Source organism: Aricia agestis, chromosome Z (assembly GCF_905147365.1).
Source record: "Aricia agestis chromosome Z, ilAriAges1.1, whole genome shotgun sequence".
Taxonomy (NCBI): Eukaryota; Metazoa; Arthropoda; class Insecta; order Lepidoptera; family Lycaenidae; genus Aricia; species Aricia agestis.
The window spans coordinates 37648868-37666546 of record NC_056428.1 but is presented as its reverse complement, the minus strand read 5'-3'; the positions used below and the strand labels follow the sequence as shown (position 1 = coordinate 37666546).

Below are 17679 nucleotides of genomic sequence, written 5' to 3'. Positions count from 1 at the left end.
AAATTGCAGTTAATTTGTAGACAGTAAATTAGCTAATAAAAGCCTCGTTAGATTAAAGTCTGGGACATTTGTTTAGGAAGGAAGAAAATAAACTTTTACGTTTTATATATCTAGAAACGTATTATGATTGAAAACGATAGAAGTCCCGAGATTTTGGTGTTTTAAGTTTATGTACATTATAATGTTGAACCATAATGTTGAACAATAAACGATAATGTTGTTCAGGCTGGTGTTTGCGCATAAAGTAACTTCCGCCTTCACCTTGTAAAGCCACCCATAAATATTTTAAATACATCAAGTCATTAATTAAAGAATTACAAGCCTCTACGACAGAAGATTGCAAAGATTTATAAAACAGATTGCGTGGAAAAGTTTAACAACAGACATTAAAATATGCACATTAAAAAAATATTAGAGATCGAAATTCACCTATTAATTAATATTACTAGGGAGAGGGGGGCTAGATTTAACAGGGGTAAGTAGGTATTAACAAGTCTATAACTACTAAATTAAATGACAATACGGTAAGACGTACAATGTTATAAGTTCGGACGACGTCGGCGAACGATTTGCGACAACACCGGCCGCCGTGTTGTGAAGTTATTGTACGTCGGTGCAAAAATACAGGTACCTAAGCGAACTTTTTTACGTCTCGAATTTTTTGATTCATGCTTTAATTATTTGGTTTTGCGATTGCAGATTTTTATATAATAAAATATGGTTATTTAGTTGTTAATTACATTTCCGTGTTATTTTATTAAATGTACCTATAGTTTTTTTTAATAATTACTTATATCCACAAAGGTCATCGGGGGCTAGTTTTAATAAAAGGAAAGGGGTAAGTATTAACCCGTTAATTTTTGGTATTACAAGCAAGTTGGAGCTGCCACATCTGCCGAAAGAGGTACGTCGATCACTCTGGCGGCACTCCGGCAACACCATATCACCGATGTTCGAATCCGAGGACCAGATTCAATCTTTGTTGCAAGTGGAATCCATAGAGGCTGGAAACAGCTCAGGTTGGATGACATAAAAGGAAATTTATGTTATTTGTCAGAAGTTATTATTGTTACTTAACATTTGTATGTCAAAAAATAAATAAATCACCAATTTAATATTGTTTTGTTTTTTACTTCCATGGTAAAATGAAATTCTAACAACTTTAATAGGGTTAATACTTACCCCGTCACTGTTAATATTTTCTCCCGAAACAGGGCAAGTTTGAACCGCTGACTTTTAAAATAAATGCGTCTCCCTTCGAATCCAAATAATTTAGATGATTTTTTAGCTTATATGTGCAAGTCAAGTTTATACGTGGGAGAGCCATGCTTCGGCACGAATGGGCCGGCTCGACTGGAGAAATACCACGGGCGACGGAAGTTGCTTTCCATCAGGTGACCCGTTTGCTCGTTTGCCCCCCTTATTTCATAAAAAAAGTCATATAAATTTCCGTAACTCGGGTATAAAAATAATAACATAAAGTTTTCAAATTAAGGAGATAAATGACAATATTCAAAATCTGTTAGAACTAGCCCCCCTCTCCCCTACTGTACTAATGAACAAGCCTCTTGAATCACTCTATCAAAAGAAAATCCGTTGACTACGCACTATAATCCTAAAGGTCTATGCATAGGGACAGGCATCGGGAAACGAGTTGATTTTATACCACTTGTGTAGTGATAATTTCAGATCTCATTGACATTTAGGGCACTTAATTTCCTATCATGTGTTTTCAACAAGATCTTGGCCGCGTGTATGTTGCATGACATAAAAAACATTCATGAATTGATATGTTGCGGATAAGAGCCAACCCACCCGTACCACAACCACACCACGTGGTCTGGCGTATATTTCGTATTGTAAATGAACTGGACCACGTGCCACATTTTGCAGTCGTTGTCGACCACTTGTGTGATACGTCCGACCACATCGCAACCACAACGTTGCGTCAATTCAATGGCAGTGCGCGCACACCGCCGGAAAAGCGGCCTTCGATCTTACTTACTTTATATTAACGATATGTATGCTAGTACGAGTAACGGAACAAAACGGGAACGGAATAAGGGAGGGTAGGGAAGGGAATTGGGTAGGGAGTTAGATTTCGTGGATTTTGAGGTGCTATTTATGCAATCATTAGATATTTCGGAATCCGATAGTTTGTACAGGCTAACCGCTCTATGAGAGCGGGCTAAACGATTAAGCCGAGATGAAACTACATTTGTGTACAACAGCTATGTACTAGCAGAGTGCTTTAGGCCAAGCACATGATAGCGAAAAGGGTCGCTCGTTTGTTATCTAATATGCAGTGCGCGCCGATATTTTAAATACGAAAAGTATATGAGTTACCCATCAAGGGTATGAATGTTATTTCGTTCCGGTGAAAGGTATATAGGATAGTTTATATAACGGGAAATTATAGAACTATAGTATAGTCTCCGCGCTAATACGCGCGCGCGCGCTGCGACCAACTAAACTGCACCAATGAGTTTCTAAAATACTAGAGTAGCAATGTCTTACAAAAGATTCTCAGAAATGCGTAACCACTTTTTTGTTCAAAAGACAATGTCAAGTCATATATTCGTTATGTCATTATGTATGTGAGATATGCCTGCAGGCATCTTCGAAGTGGCAACGCGTTGCTACCGTAAACTTCCAATCTAGTTACGTTAGTAACATAGAATATCATTGAACTGCACGGTCGTAGCTGTTGTTTGTACCATCGAGGAAGTTGATTCCTGTGCAATTGACAGACCAACGTTATTTGGTCGAATATGTCAATTCAATGTTAATTGTGATCTGTCAGCTGGGTTTGACGTAACGCAACCAAACTACTTAGGTCCCCGATTTGCATAGGAATCAACTTTTCTGATAGTAAGTACTACAGCAAATGATAATTAGAAAACCGGATTTAATTTTTGTATTTGCAGGCCCAGCAATAACCCACTGAAATTCAGTGACTGAATTATATACATAGCTAGTGAAAATCGTATTCTTAATCATCCTTCATACTTACTGCGGAGACACTGATTGATATGTATCATTAGTACTGCGACTAGAAATCTACGCTCGGCGTTAATAACAGTATACCTACGTCACTCTATGTTGCATAGAAATAATAAGAAATATCAAGCGATAACTAGTATATTATGCAACGTTTGTCGCGCAATGCCCCCAACCGACATAATATCTCACAACTGGCCATGTGTAGCGTTACGTATTCGATTTGTCGTGCGACATTTTCGGCTGATAATAATCGATATTCGCCTGTAGCATGTCCTAGGTGCTATGATCACGCGGTTATCCGTCGCATCGGTGCTAGTGTAAACAAGTTATAGACACCGCTACCTACCTACAGCGCGGGGTAACTAATTGCTTGACACATGCCCAGTTTATTTTGTTATACCATTGCTCAATGCTCTATAATTGAAATCAGTAATGTTCTTTTTTTCTCATAATATAAAAAAAAATATATTATTATTATTCCTATTATTATTTTATATATTATTTTTATATTTATATATACTTAAATTTATATATTATATATCCAATTTTGACATCACATAACATATACCATAGGTAATAGTTATAATAGGGATGATGACAAGGTCAAAGATAAGCGAATTTTGTTAATAAAATAAATAAATCACGGTAAAAAATAAGTGGTCCCAAAATTTCAGCTTGACAGCATTTGTATTTTTTTTTTGTTATGCGCCTTTAAAGTTGGATATTCAAGTCGATTTTTTTTTCAATTAAATTTCATAATATTTGTATATTTCGATAACTTATGCAATTAAAAGCAACTTTTGTTATGAAACCACTTTCATAAACGCAATATTTGATATACCTGTCGAACAAAGTTGTCTCCCGATGCGTACAAACTACGAAAGACTGACGTCAGTCTTTCGTAGCACTTTGTATGGAGCGTTTCGGGCAGGTCTTTTTATGAGATATTTGAATTGTCATATCTTGGTGAATTTTTAATTTATATTATACTACTATATATTAAAAATTCACCAAGATATGATATATAATAATAATATATATTATACTACTATACATACATATATATTATACTTTAAAAATAAAATTTAAATAAAATAAATAATTAATTTTTAAAGGGCATATCGTCCAAACTAATGTAGCACTTTGAAACATACACCAAATGAAAGGGCGTGGAAAGTTGAATATTTTATTGTATAACGAAAAATCTCTAAACCATGGGAGAAAAAAGTTAATGAGGGTAGAAGGTAAGAAAAAATCACATATAAACAGCCTATATAATTGCATCAATTTATGGTGTTGCTGGTAAGGAATGACTTCTGGAAAGTAATCGTATATGGCTAACTTGAAGAAAGTGTTGTATTTTAGTATATTGTTTCATATTTTTAAGAAATGTATGGGAAAACAATAAAACCTTAAAAATCTAACCCTTCCTGGATTTAACCGTACATCATTACCTTGGAGAATTTGTTTATTATAAGCAATACTAAAGAATGGTGCAATAATACAGGGTGTTTTATTTTTCCTAAGAAATTAAAAAAACATCCTTTATTATTGCACCATGCGCTAGTTTTGCTAATTAGAAACAATTTCTCCAAAGTGATATTAAACGAAAAAATCTGGCAAAGGTTCGATATTCAACATTTTATTGTTTTTTGTATGAGAAAAATCAAGTTTGTTGTATGAGAGCCTTGTATAATATTTAATTTATACAGACGGTCAGGAAGACGGACAGACATCAAAGTCTCAGTAATATGGTCCCGTTTTAACCCTTTGGGTACGAAACCCTAAAAAACACACTTTTGAAAATCGGCCAATTTTAGAAGCTCATAGCGAGGCAATGATTGGAGATAGATACAAAGTGTAAAGGATGAAGTTGTAGAGAATTTAATTAGCATTTATTATGTAGTAGAAGATAATTTCGTACCTTCTTACGTACCCCCCCCCCCCCCCCTCGGGCTCACTTCGGAGGGGTCAGGACTTTTAGTATGTTTATCTCCTAAGTATACTCTAAACAAAGTACCAAAGGTAAAACTTCTGCTTTCGACTTTTCCATTTTGGGCATTCGTTTACTAGGCTAATTATAATTTTCGTTGCTCTACGTGTTGACATTAATTAGTGCAATTTTTGAGCGTGCTCTTCTTCAATTTCAATATTTTCTACAATGTTTATTGGATTTAGGGTATAAAGATATTAAATAAAAAAAAAATTGAGAAAGCTCCACGTGAGTTCCGATTTTCCGAAATTTAACCCATTTTACTGGCCAGAGATCGTGACCTCTTGAATTTGCCGCCATATTCTGCTAGACTACTACGGGTAAGACAAGTGTGATGTATTGATAAGACAGTCATGTGTACTGTGTAATGACATCCCAATAAAATCATGCACTGGCATATATTACAAAATTTTATTTTGTTTTGTTTTTCGTATAGGTATATATTTTATTGATAAAGTCGCGACAGAATCGACTCGACGCGATCTGTGAAATTTTAAAAAGATATAGCCTGGAGACAGACAGACGGACAGACAACGAAGTATTAGTAATAGGGTCACGTTTTTACCCTTTGGGTACGGAACTACGACAAAATAAACCACGTAGATACCTATATTATGTTTTTAAATTTAAAAAAACGGCAAATAAAGACTTAAAGCACAAAATGTTCGACAAAGTGAATGAAAATGTACACGACATCGCACAAAAACTTCGAAAAATGAATTCCATTTCTATCACAATCTATCCAGTCCGTCCTTTGTGGGATGATCACGTACAGTTGACGTATTATATCGCCGACGACAAAATGTCATCGATCTCAAATATTAACTGTCACTTATTACATTTCCCTGATGGTGCACGATCTAGTTAATCGAAAAGCTATAATTAAATGTCGGTTTCAAATATAATATAATTAAGTGTAATAATTAAAACACGGTATCCAAATTTGTAATTTCATAATCAAAATACATGGAAATACATGACGTGTTCATTAAACGAATAATTTTACCGAGAATTGAATAAATGAAATATCAAACAATACAACATCATGTTTTTTAATTTAATTATAACAATATAATGAATATTGTGTAACACAATGAGTTCTACCAATCTGGGAGAAAGATAACATTTTCTTTCATAATTCGAAAAACGAGAGAAACAGCACTTAACTCAAGGTTAACTGTCAACTTCTACATAATTAATTAACCCGCTTAAAGGATTAACTTAGCCGTTTTAGTTACCGCGGTCTGGCGCAAATGGACTAATCACTAAGGTTTCACTTACCAGAGCAGGTCAGCATGTCCATAATGCATATTCTGTTGATACAGATAGAACTCATCACTGATATTTGCGTTCAGCATTTTACACACACTTACACTTACTATACACAATATAATAAGCAAGCGAAAACACACTAAAACCTCGTCACTATGATACATTAATCCTTATTTATCTATTCGAAATAGATTTAAAAGATCGTACGCACAGTCGGAAGTGTGAAACAGAAGTGAGTTAGTCAAGGGTAATGTAGTAAGACTTCCACATGTTAACAACAAGATATAACTGTCGCTAAGTAAGTACAATAATAGACATTTCGTTCATTCAATGCATTCATTATAGTTTTATATACTTACTTAGCTTCTACGTTCTACGTTTAATTGATTGAATATCGCAATGAACGATAAGACAAATTGATTCATAGGCTTCTACGTTCTGGCTTGCCATACAACAAAATTCTGTGTGTTTGTTTGTGTTATGTCTGTTTTTTCTACATCTACCATGAATCTTTGATTGGAATAAAGGACAGAAGTCTTTGTGATCCTACCCTAAAACTGAACCATATTTTTAACAGACTTCCAAAAAGGAGGAGGTTATATTATGTATGGTTGTGCTGTGGATGTTTATTCTACCGGTTATAATTTTAAATGGTGGTTTATATATAAATAGAGATACATTTAGAAACAATAACTAGACTAGACGCCGTAGCATCTCAATAGGCTGGTTTTTTAACAAAATTACTTGATACGCCACTCGTATCGCAATAAGGCCTGGCATACACATTTGCAATTCCGTTTCGGTCCCGATACAGGAATTCCAAACGGGAATAAAGGTGTTTGTTACAAAAATAACTGTCGATTTCGCCGATAACTATTACTCTTATTTTATTCTATACATTATCCTTTTTATTAATAGAAATATTTAGAGAGCTAATAACTGAAGTACCTATACATATATTTTATCTTGCATATTAGAGAATAGTCACATAACAGACAAAGGTTTGCCCTTGAGTAGTTATACGCTGCGTAAAATATATCTATATTAGTAAGAGGATATAACAATATAATATTTTTATCTGTCATAATATTGTATAAGTTTCTACCTTTGAAGATATCGAATAGAGTTTTTGTCTTAGTATTAGATATAAATAGATATATAAACAATCGGATCGCGTTGGATACCATACATATGCATCACTGCATGATCAGTTAGCAAGGTAAAGAAAATCAATTCACAAGGTACGCGTGGCCTTATTTTTGTCTTGTTGACTGTTGTGATATAATAAATTATACTTATAGACTAACGTTTCAATTAAAATTAAATATTAGAGCGAAAAACTTTGGATCCCTTTTGACGAAAAATGCGGAAATGTAGGTGATTGAAATTTTGCACAGTTATAGTTTATAATACCATGGTGAAGCAGTGCATCGAGCTAATATTATTTTGAAATTATGCTTTTATCATATTATATTTTTTTAACAAATAAAACATAATATAAATTACACACATTACAACACATACACTAGGAGATTTTGATTGACAAGCCTATACACACGCATTGTACCTACTCTTTTATTTATGGTTGAAGTCTTTTGTCAAATTGCAAATAGATTTAGTTTTTTTTAAAATCCTAAATACTGTTAGACAATTCTTACACGGCCAGTCTGTCGTCATTTGACTTTATTACAGACTGTATAGTACATTATTAATGCTCAACAAGCATAACCCTTATATAAATATATACCGGCAATCACAGAAATTGATTCGGATCTACATAATATTATGATAAGTTACTTAATTTGGTCCTATTCTTTCCTTCCAATACTTATTTCTTCCACGCTACTTTCGTAGTTACCCTAAACCTTAATATGATGACGATACTTTTAATCATTAATCAAATAAAATAAATACTTTACTTTAAAGTATTTATTTTATTTGATTAATGATTAAAGTATCGTCATCATATTAACGGCTGTTAATTGAGTATTTTCTTCGAGAAGTCCAAAAAGTAAAGCACTAAATGTATCCATTATGAGACGTAATATGTTGTAGTAGCTCAAGTTGTAACTATCTGGCAACTCGCCAGCTCAAATTAACGGGATCTTTGAGGTGAGAATAAGACTTTATTAACATAATGTACTTGTTTGCTTTTTCTTTTGTTTTTGCTCGCACTAATTTGTTCGAACGTGTTTAGCAGACACATATTATGGCACCCAATAATTTTGTGAGTAGGCTACGTCATACGTGATTATTGTGGTAATTAAATGTTTACTTACATATTATTTACTCATACAAAACAATATTATAATATACTTATTATTATAATTATAATATAATAAATACATACAAAAGTTTATCTGTCATTCTGTTTGTTGCTAGTTAACGCTCAAACCACTTAACCGATGTAAATAAATTCGCTATGGAGGTCCTTTATGTTCTAGGGTAGGACATAATATCAAGATATTAATTATTGTTAACTACGGAACAATGTAATTTGAAAAATAGAGCTAAAAATAATTAATGAATGGATAATATTATGAATTATGTATGATACAGATTGTACATAATTAGTATTTGTCTGTCTCGTACACGCCTATCACACGCTCGCTATAAGCCTCTTTTAATGAACTGGTTCTACTCTTGGCGTTCATTTTGTGGGATTTAGTCGTCATTGTGACGTATATGTATGAGCTAGTGTTCTGGAACATAACCGAGAAACGTGCAGATTAATCTCCTTATATGTTACACGTTAAGTTTATACTAATGTACCTGCTAGTATTGAGCATGAGAGGGGCAAGCAAGAATTTTAATTGACAGCCTATAAGTTACTTCAGGTTGAAGTTACAATAAAAGTTTGAGAAGCGTTGCTTAAGGTTTAAAACGAAGTCACGGGCAACATCTAGTAACAAAACACTTGAGAGGTGTCAAGGGACACCCGAATGGAACGAAGTTATTTCTTATTTTCAAAAAATCTGTATACATAATAATATCTGGGGGCACGGCAGTGCCCCAGCCAAGCTTTTTAGCAAAGGCACGGCCCGGCCGAACCATACTTTTCTCGAAGCGGTTCGCGGCTATTTCACACCCCCTTTATCTTAGATGTTAACAAAGCTAGGGGTTTAGAATTTCGGTCACTAGGAGCAAGTATTAAAACTAGCTTAACCTCCAGATTTCGATAAATAGTTTAATAGTTACGGATGGTCAAAGTTACTACATTTTGTCATTCACTGACTGACAGATCATCAAAATTCTAAGGTACTTCTAGCAGACTTATAACCTTAAAATTTGGTACCCAGACAGATCTTAATTCACAATGAAAGGAAAAAATATGAAACTGGCCAAGTGCGAGTCGGACTGACGTACATAGGGTTCCGTACCGTAAATTTGTATGGGAGCATTAAATAATACCCTTCCAACCCTTAAATAATAAGTTTATTTAATTTTTATTATTAATTATGAAATTTAAAATACTATTGAGTATTTTCTAAAATTTTCAAAAACCTTGCTGTTACCATTATGGATCTATTAACATTAAATAACAAACACGATTTTTTAAATGAGGCTTGTTAAATGAGGCCCTCCATTAATAATTTATTTTATTTTAATTGGACTATTAGCTTTTAGAACGACACCAGAAATACATAATTTGTGACATTTGCAACTATCTAGCTATTACGGTTCTCGAGATCCAGCCTGGTAACATACGGATGAACGAAGGACAGACAGCGAAGACTTATTAATAATAGGATCCCGTTTTCATCCTTTGGGCTGAAAAATAATATAATATAATACTAAATTAAATAAAAGAAAAGATTTTGGTATTTGTAACTTTCCAAAAACATTGAGACATATGAGTTTCGACTGCATATTTGTTTGACGTACTTTAAAAGGCTTTATAGTTAGTGTAAATGTAAATGATATTAATTAAATAAAAAAATAGTAGTAACAACGTTAAAAATTAAAATAATAATTAAATTCGTTTAAAAAATAAATGTAATCAGTACTGCGATATACACTCCTTACTCGCTCGATATAATATGGGAGTTTTAAGTTATACACATGAAATAAGGACTGGTGTGCTCCTTTCCTGCGAGAAACGTTGAGACGCTTACATCAGGTGCTGCTATATATTCAACGGTAATGCTAAAACCACCTTCAAGTATTAAAACTTAAGAGTCAATTATAGTTATAACTTATATATGAATATAATAACCGACTCAGAACTCAGAAGTATTTACGTTATTACGTTGTCCACCTAAAGAATTAACGAAGACTCGAAGAAAAGATATAAAGGAGATAGAAAATGGGTGCTAAGCTAAGTATAGAAAAGTTATTTAAACGTGACCTGAAAATGCAAGAAAAAACCTTAAAAAATAAATTAAATTCCACCAAAAACATAAAATGTAAAAGGAGCCAAGCAAGATATTGCATAGCTGGTCAAAACTTCTGTCGTAAAAAGTTTTCAGATCATATTCAAGCCAAGCCTTGAACTTATTTTGTAATTTAAATCAACATTCAGTAAATGTATCAATAGATTTCTTTATTTTATAATTATTATAGTGGCTTGGCAATGAGCACTATAGAAATAATCAGTGACTGACTGATTGTATTTATTGTGGGTACCATCGGCCACATGCGTCGTTACATACGCTTACACATACACTTTACGCTTGCCGTCTGTGTAAGTATGAAACTATGAACTCTTCCAAATATGCAGTTTTATATTATATTTTGTTAGTATTGTGTTCATTGCCAAGCCACTATAATAATTATAAAATAAAGAAATCTATTGATACCTTTACTGAAAGCTTTGAATAGCTATGCAATATTTTGCTTGGCTCCTTTTACATTTCAGGTTTTTGGTGGGATTATACACTCAAAAAAATATTAAAAAAACGCCATCTATTGACGCCCAGGAATACTAACAGCGCGTCGCTGTTTATTCTGAAAAACGCCATCTAGTTGATGCACAGGAATACTATTAACACGTTAACTGCGAGACTGATTTTTTGTACCTAGCATACCATGGGATACCAGTTTTTTTTTTTTTTTATGAGATAAAACGAGCAAACGGGTCACCTGATGGAAAGCAACTTCCGTCGCCCATGGACACTCGCAGCATCAGAAGAGCTGCAGGTGCGTTGCCGGCCTTTTAAGAGGGAATAGGGAAGGGTAGGGATGGGAAGGGAAGTAAAGGGAATAGGGTAGGGTGGGGAATAGGGGATTGGGCCTCCGGTAAACTCACTCACTCGGTGAAACACAGCGCAAGCGCTGTTTCACGCCGGTTTTCTGTGAGAACGTGGTATTTCTTCGGTCGAGCCGGCCCATTCGTGCCGAAGCATGGCTCTCCTACGTAATTAGGTATTTTCGATCTGGTTTCAAGTTTTCATCGTAAGCGAACGCGGTATTTAATGGCCTGATGAAAGCCGTTCATAGAAATATGAACCCAGGATCAACAATACTAGGATTGAATGAATGAAATTTCACCTGTATAAAGTTCATTAGACAGAAACTTGATGTCTTTAAAAAAAAGAGATACCAGGTTTACCAGTCCTGTTCAAGCACCACAAACATATAATAATAGGGATGGGACAGTAAAATAAATGCATCATATCGACAATTTTTTAAAACTAGATGACGCACACAACTCCGTTGTGTAAAAATTTGTTTATCACGCAGGAACCGTACATTTTTCCAGGATGAAAAGTATCCTTTGTCTTTTCCCGGGAGTCAGAGTATCTCCATGTCAAATTTCAGCAAAATCGGTTGGAGATTGGATGGAAAAAAATGGCGTGAAGGGGTAACAGACAGACAGACACACTTTCGCATTTATAATATTAGCATAGATAATGATAGGAAAAAACTGATTCAAATGCAGCTGTGCTGATGCTTTTCTCCAACTGCATTCTCCTTTTGACTTTTTTTGCTTAATAACAGGCCTAACGTGAAATATATCAAAGACTTTGTCACTACTCAAAACAATATTATTTGACGCCATTTCATAACACTTTAATATTTACCACGCGATTAAAACGTAAATATCAAAACTGAAAACACATGCGCACAATAGACAAATCGACAACAAACAAAGCATTCGACAGCACTAGCCACGGCGCACACGCCTCTCGCTCGCTCAGTTCGGCTACCAGGCCTACAAATCAAGGCCTGGTATTCGCACTAATCTTATTCAATTTTAATTCAGTGCGAACTATGTTTAAAAAACCTAGTGCATTATTTAATCGTTAAACGTCATAAGCTTTAAAAATGGTTGTTAGATATAAAACTATCTCTCTCGTACACGTAGTACTTCTCGAGTTACAGTGCCCGCACCGAGCGAAAAGACACGATTTTAGAGCGTGCATAGACTGAAAGCAATCAACCAGGCATAATATAATGTCTTGCTTCGCAGCGAACGTGTTAATGTATGCAGGTACTAATAAAACAGTGTCGAGGTCAAATATCGTTCTGTCTAGCCCCCTTTAGCAATGCCGAACGCGCCATAAGGAACTTCGTTCCAAAATAATAATATTATGTTAACAGTTTCGAGTAAGGAGCTCGGGAGTCGTACAGAGGCTATTTTCATTTAGAGGCTTAATACTAAAAGGCGTTTTCTTCCGGGTCGGGTCTGCAACATTCTTTACTTATACATGTATCAGAGAGCAAATTGCTCACATATACTATAACGGAGGGTCACACATTTATTTATATTTATTATATTTATTATCATTTATATTTATTATTTAATTATTAAAGCATAATTTATGCAGTTAGAGTATTTTGTGAAAATTTCAGTCTTAGTAATAGGGTTTTTACCCTTTGGGTACGGAACCCTAACATGCGCGATGAAAGTACTGCGATCTGTTAGCGACAATTCGAAATTTTAAATTGATTATTATTTACTTGACATGTCCTACCACAGGTTTTCCTGTACAATTCCGAATACTTTATGGATATAGTGGGTAATATTAGACCTTGGATACGGAAACGCATCCGCTTCCCATCGACGTAGGGGTCTTAGAGAACTGATAGGGTGTTATATCTTCGTACCCGTAACTGTAAATTTGGATTAAGGCTTACGACATTTTTCCTTAGTCGTTGCTAGGACGATCACGTCCGCATCTATAATTCAGGTACGGAACTTCCGGAAGATTGATCGGATAAATCTGAGAACTACTGTAGAGTTTTATGTAGTAGTTGATCCGGCAAATGTTGTTTTGCCATTATAATATTGTATTATTATTGATAGAGATCAAAGATCGATCGTGTAAAGGTGAAAATTTTGAATTGCATTTATTTTTCAATCATGAAAAATTTCTTCAAAATCGATACAGCGGTGTCGGAACACAAACACAGAAAACAAAAAGATTGTATATTACTTTTCCCCTTTATAATTTTCGAAATTACTAGGTGTTACTAGGCCGCAGTCACCTACAACGAGCTGTCAGTCCCTGGTAGACCGTAGCGGGAATTGCTTTCGTTGCGGGAAGCTGGGTACAAGGCCGCCGACTGCGCGGAGCAGCCCAGCTGCGTCTTCTTCGCAGAGCTCGGCAGAGAGAGCAACCACGTGCTGGGGAGTAACGGCTGTTTTACAGCAGCCAGCAAGCTTCCCAGCACGAGGAGGAAGCGCAAGGCTCGGCCGCGTAAGCGGCCTGGAGCCAATAAGGCCGGGGCGAGTGAAACCGCCTCCGCCATGGAGGTTGAAGCCTAGGCCTGTGGGTGGTTGATCGGGGGATCACCATCCGCAACATAGGCCCTGAGGAGAAAGGCTCCCCCGATGCCCGAGGAGCCTCTCGGTGCAGACACGCGCCGGCAAAGGCTGCTGCAGCCGAAGAGGTGCTGGAGGCGGCAAGCGCTGTGGAGGACGCGGTTGAATGCATTGCGAATTGCGATCCCGCTCCTTCACATGCGTTGACGAGGGCATGGGGGGGTTTTAGTCGGTAAACCTCTGCGGAGGGCGAACATACCCCTGCCACTTCCCCCGAGGAGGGGGGGGGGGGATATGTAATGCATTTCCCCTCCTCAAAAAAAAGAGCCGCAGTCACCTGCCTAATGTGTTTAAAATATTCTTCAAATAGTTGTAAAAAAATCTTACAAGATAATTTTGGGACTTAGTATGGGTTTATATTTAAATCCAATACTGGATTACTATTGGGATAGTGTAAATGGGCACCGGCAAGAGGCCTCATGTAGACGCGACGTTCTTAAAGTGTTAGCTTTTTTAAGCAAATTAGAAATAAATATTTTGATTTTGAATACGATTTCGCAAAAAGGCGCTAGATTGGATTGAAACATTGTTTACCGGTCATCAGACCTCATTAAGATGTCCCATTGATGAGTAAAATTATACACTCACTAGAATGAAAAATCAACAGTTTTGTTACAAAAAACGCCACTTAAAAGACAAAGGCCCTCTTGTAGTTCTCTTTTCACTAAAGAACTCTTTGTCACCCGGAGATTAGTGGAAGTCATTCATGAATTTCAAGCGAATATGAGCCGTAATACAATAAGTATAAGATCTGTACGTGGGGAAATAAGAATATTTTAATACTTTTATACGATGCAACAAGTTAGCCATAACATTATTAAAATTTATAGTGTATGTTAGTACAGATATTTGACGATTGATAACAAGTTTAATTATTCTTTGTTCAATATTCACAATATATACAAAATTACAAATTATCTTGCCGCAAAAACCACAAGCTTAGGCGACTGCTTACAGTCAACAAATATATTATAATGAAAGAGTACTATGATTCCAAACCTACTGGAAAAGTTTGAAAGGCACAGACATAGTCGAGGTTAACGCGTGAACGGTTCGGTATCCACGGAGTTTCATTTTGTACAATAAATACCTAGGATAAAATGTTATATTTATAGTTTAGGAACGTGTCATTTTATATTATAATACTTACACAAATTAAGTAAAGCTTACATTTTTCATCATTGATCTGTCTTAAATATAATATTAAGTATATCCGCTGTATCATACAAATATAACCTTAATATTAATATTTTATACATAACCTTAATATTTTACACTCAGCTTTTTGTATAATTACAAGAAAATCATATTTTAACTGACATTTCATAACTTAAATATGCAAGCATAGCATGTCAAGGCTTCGCTATTAAGTATCAAGGGAATGCATTAATTAATTTTGATTCGACCACAAACACTGACGCGCTTGAAAATATAAAATTTTGTAGAGTTAAATAATAATAATATTTTCTACTTTACATTATTCAATGTTGATTATATTAAATTAATATTATGATTTAAGCATGGGCCTAACTAAAGTAACTAGAACCTAAAACTGAATAATCAAAATGAACAACCGAGGCACAGAATTAATATTATTTTCTTCCTCAATTTCATCTTTTGAACTTTACCATATAATATTTTTGTGTAAAGCTCGCGCTGTCATAAGTGATGAGTCACAAGAGTCTTAAGGCAGATTATTAATATTTGATATAAGTAAGTACAAAAAATAAAATATTTTTTTATGTTTTCATCTACACGTGTTTTGTATAGCAATATTATAATATGTCTTAAGATTAAGACACATGTAACTCTTTAGTCATACACGTGTAAAAAAATAATATTATGTTATACAGTTTACTTTGAGTAAGGACACGTGCTTACTTTTACTCAAATTAAACTGCGTATAACATATAATATTATATTTTTAGGGCATGTTTCTCCACTTCCTGATAAGTGACGAATAGGCTATCCACCAATTAACTTGACATCATCATCAACATCAACATCAAGTATGGAGAATCTGTCAAAAAAGTTGGGAATTCTAATTATATATAAATATATGGCGAATAAAACTATGAAATGCTCTTAAAAACTTACCTTATAGTGAGTCTTAAGAATTTTTTCTTCATCTTTTCCTCGATCGTGACGTAAACTAATTTTATAGGAAAGTGCAGCGAGACTCAATTAACTTATAAAATGTTTAGAACTATAGTTAAAATGTTTCGAGTCCATAAAATGTTTCGAAAAAAATCTGCTTAAGGTGCACGTTTCAAAACAAGTACTAGATTTAAGCCAATGTTTATCGATGGAATGATAATAGAAACAAGGATCTGGATCCTTTAAGTGATTCGAAAAAATCTATGCCGGAAAAGTAGGCCGGAAATAACACGTGTACGCTTCGCGGAAATGAAACCTAAAAATTGTATGAAAATAACTTATTTTTTGTACAAAATTGGCCACCATTCTGACATTTGCATGAAAACGTAAATCGTGCGATATGACCTTTTGTATAATTTTATTATTTTTGTGTCACTACATTAAAGTTTAACATTCTTTGGATAGCAGGCACCATCCACAACTGCCGTTCTATTCGGATTCAAAAACTTACTGGATGCTTATTGGTTAACTAGTTGTTGCCCGCGGCTTGGTCAAATTAAACACATAATAACATACAATAGTAAAAAGCGTCCGTCCGTCAGTGTCCGAGCCTTTAAAAGGCCTGATAGACGTACGAACTTAAAGCACGCGGGTTTTAAGTTTGCGAACTTACTCGGCTCGCGTCCGTCGGTGACACACAAAAATCGCTCACACTGGATTACCATGCCCCCAGGCTCGCGGCTCGCGGCTCTTTGCTGACATACAGGCGATTAAGATCGTCGAGCTATAAGTCCGCGTACTTACTCGCACGTCTGTCACCCCTTTAATGTTAAGTCGGCAGCAAAGTTGACAAATAGTCACAGCACAAGATTTTTAAATCCGAGTCAAACAGGGATTATGAAAACTCCTTGGTGCTTAAATTTAATTTACGTTATTGTTAACTCAAGCCACACCTTGTGGTGTGGCTTGAGTTATCCTCTAAGCTGTAGGCCTACTACGAAACCGTTTTGAGACTCAAACAATCGGACGAAAATGCCGCGTCCTGCTCTAACAACGTCATTTCACGTTTGTTAGAGTAGAACGCAACATTCTCGTACGATTGTTTGAGTCTCAAAACCGTTTCGTGGTACGGGCCCTGGATTGTATCGTTGATATTAAACTTTTGCGGTGGTGGCATGTTATGAACTATGAACTTTTAGGTATCAAATTTTAATACCCATACCAATAAAATAATTTAAATAGCGAAAAATTATAAAAAGTTTTCTTGTCTTTGTCTGGCATACTATTTAGGAAAATCACAGTAGTCACAAACAGTAAGAGAAAATATCATCATACAAGTATTATCTACTTATGACAGATTAGCTATACTTTTTAGTTAAGAATACTTAATATTTAACAATAAGCAAACCTGCTTTTGATATTGTGATAAAAAAATTAATATCTCCATCTACAGGGTGTAACAAAACTAAATGATAATACTTTAGGGTTTTTAAATATTGTATTCATACAAATGTAGAGATGCAAAGTTGTTGCAATATAAAATAGC

At 35.0% G+C, this 17679-nt stretch overlaps 1 protein-coding gene across 8 annotated transcripts in view; it reads right to left on the bottom strand.

The window, feature by feature from the left end:
• LOC121738490 (potassium voltage-gated channel protein Shaker) overlaps positions 1 to 17679 on the bottom strand; it is a 348407-nt gene that overhangs the window by 262201 nt on the left and 68527 nt on the right. The window contains exon 1 of one of the 8 annotated variants that reach the window (XM_042130565.1): positions 6278 to 6475. The exons of the other annotated variants lie outside the window; for them this stretch is intronic. Within the exon in view, the coding sequence (XP_041986499.1) occupies positions 6278 to 6432 (155 nt within the window). The 5' untranslated portion in view covers positions 6433 to 6475. Of the gene's footprint in view, positions 1 to 6277; positions 6476 to 17679 lie in introns of those variants that run through there. 8 annotated transcript variants of the gene reach the window in all.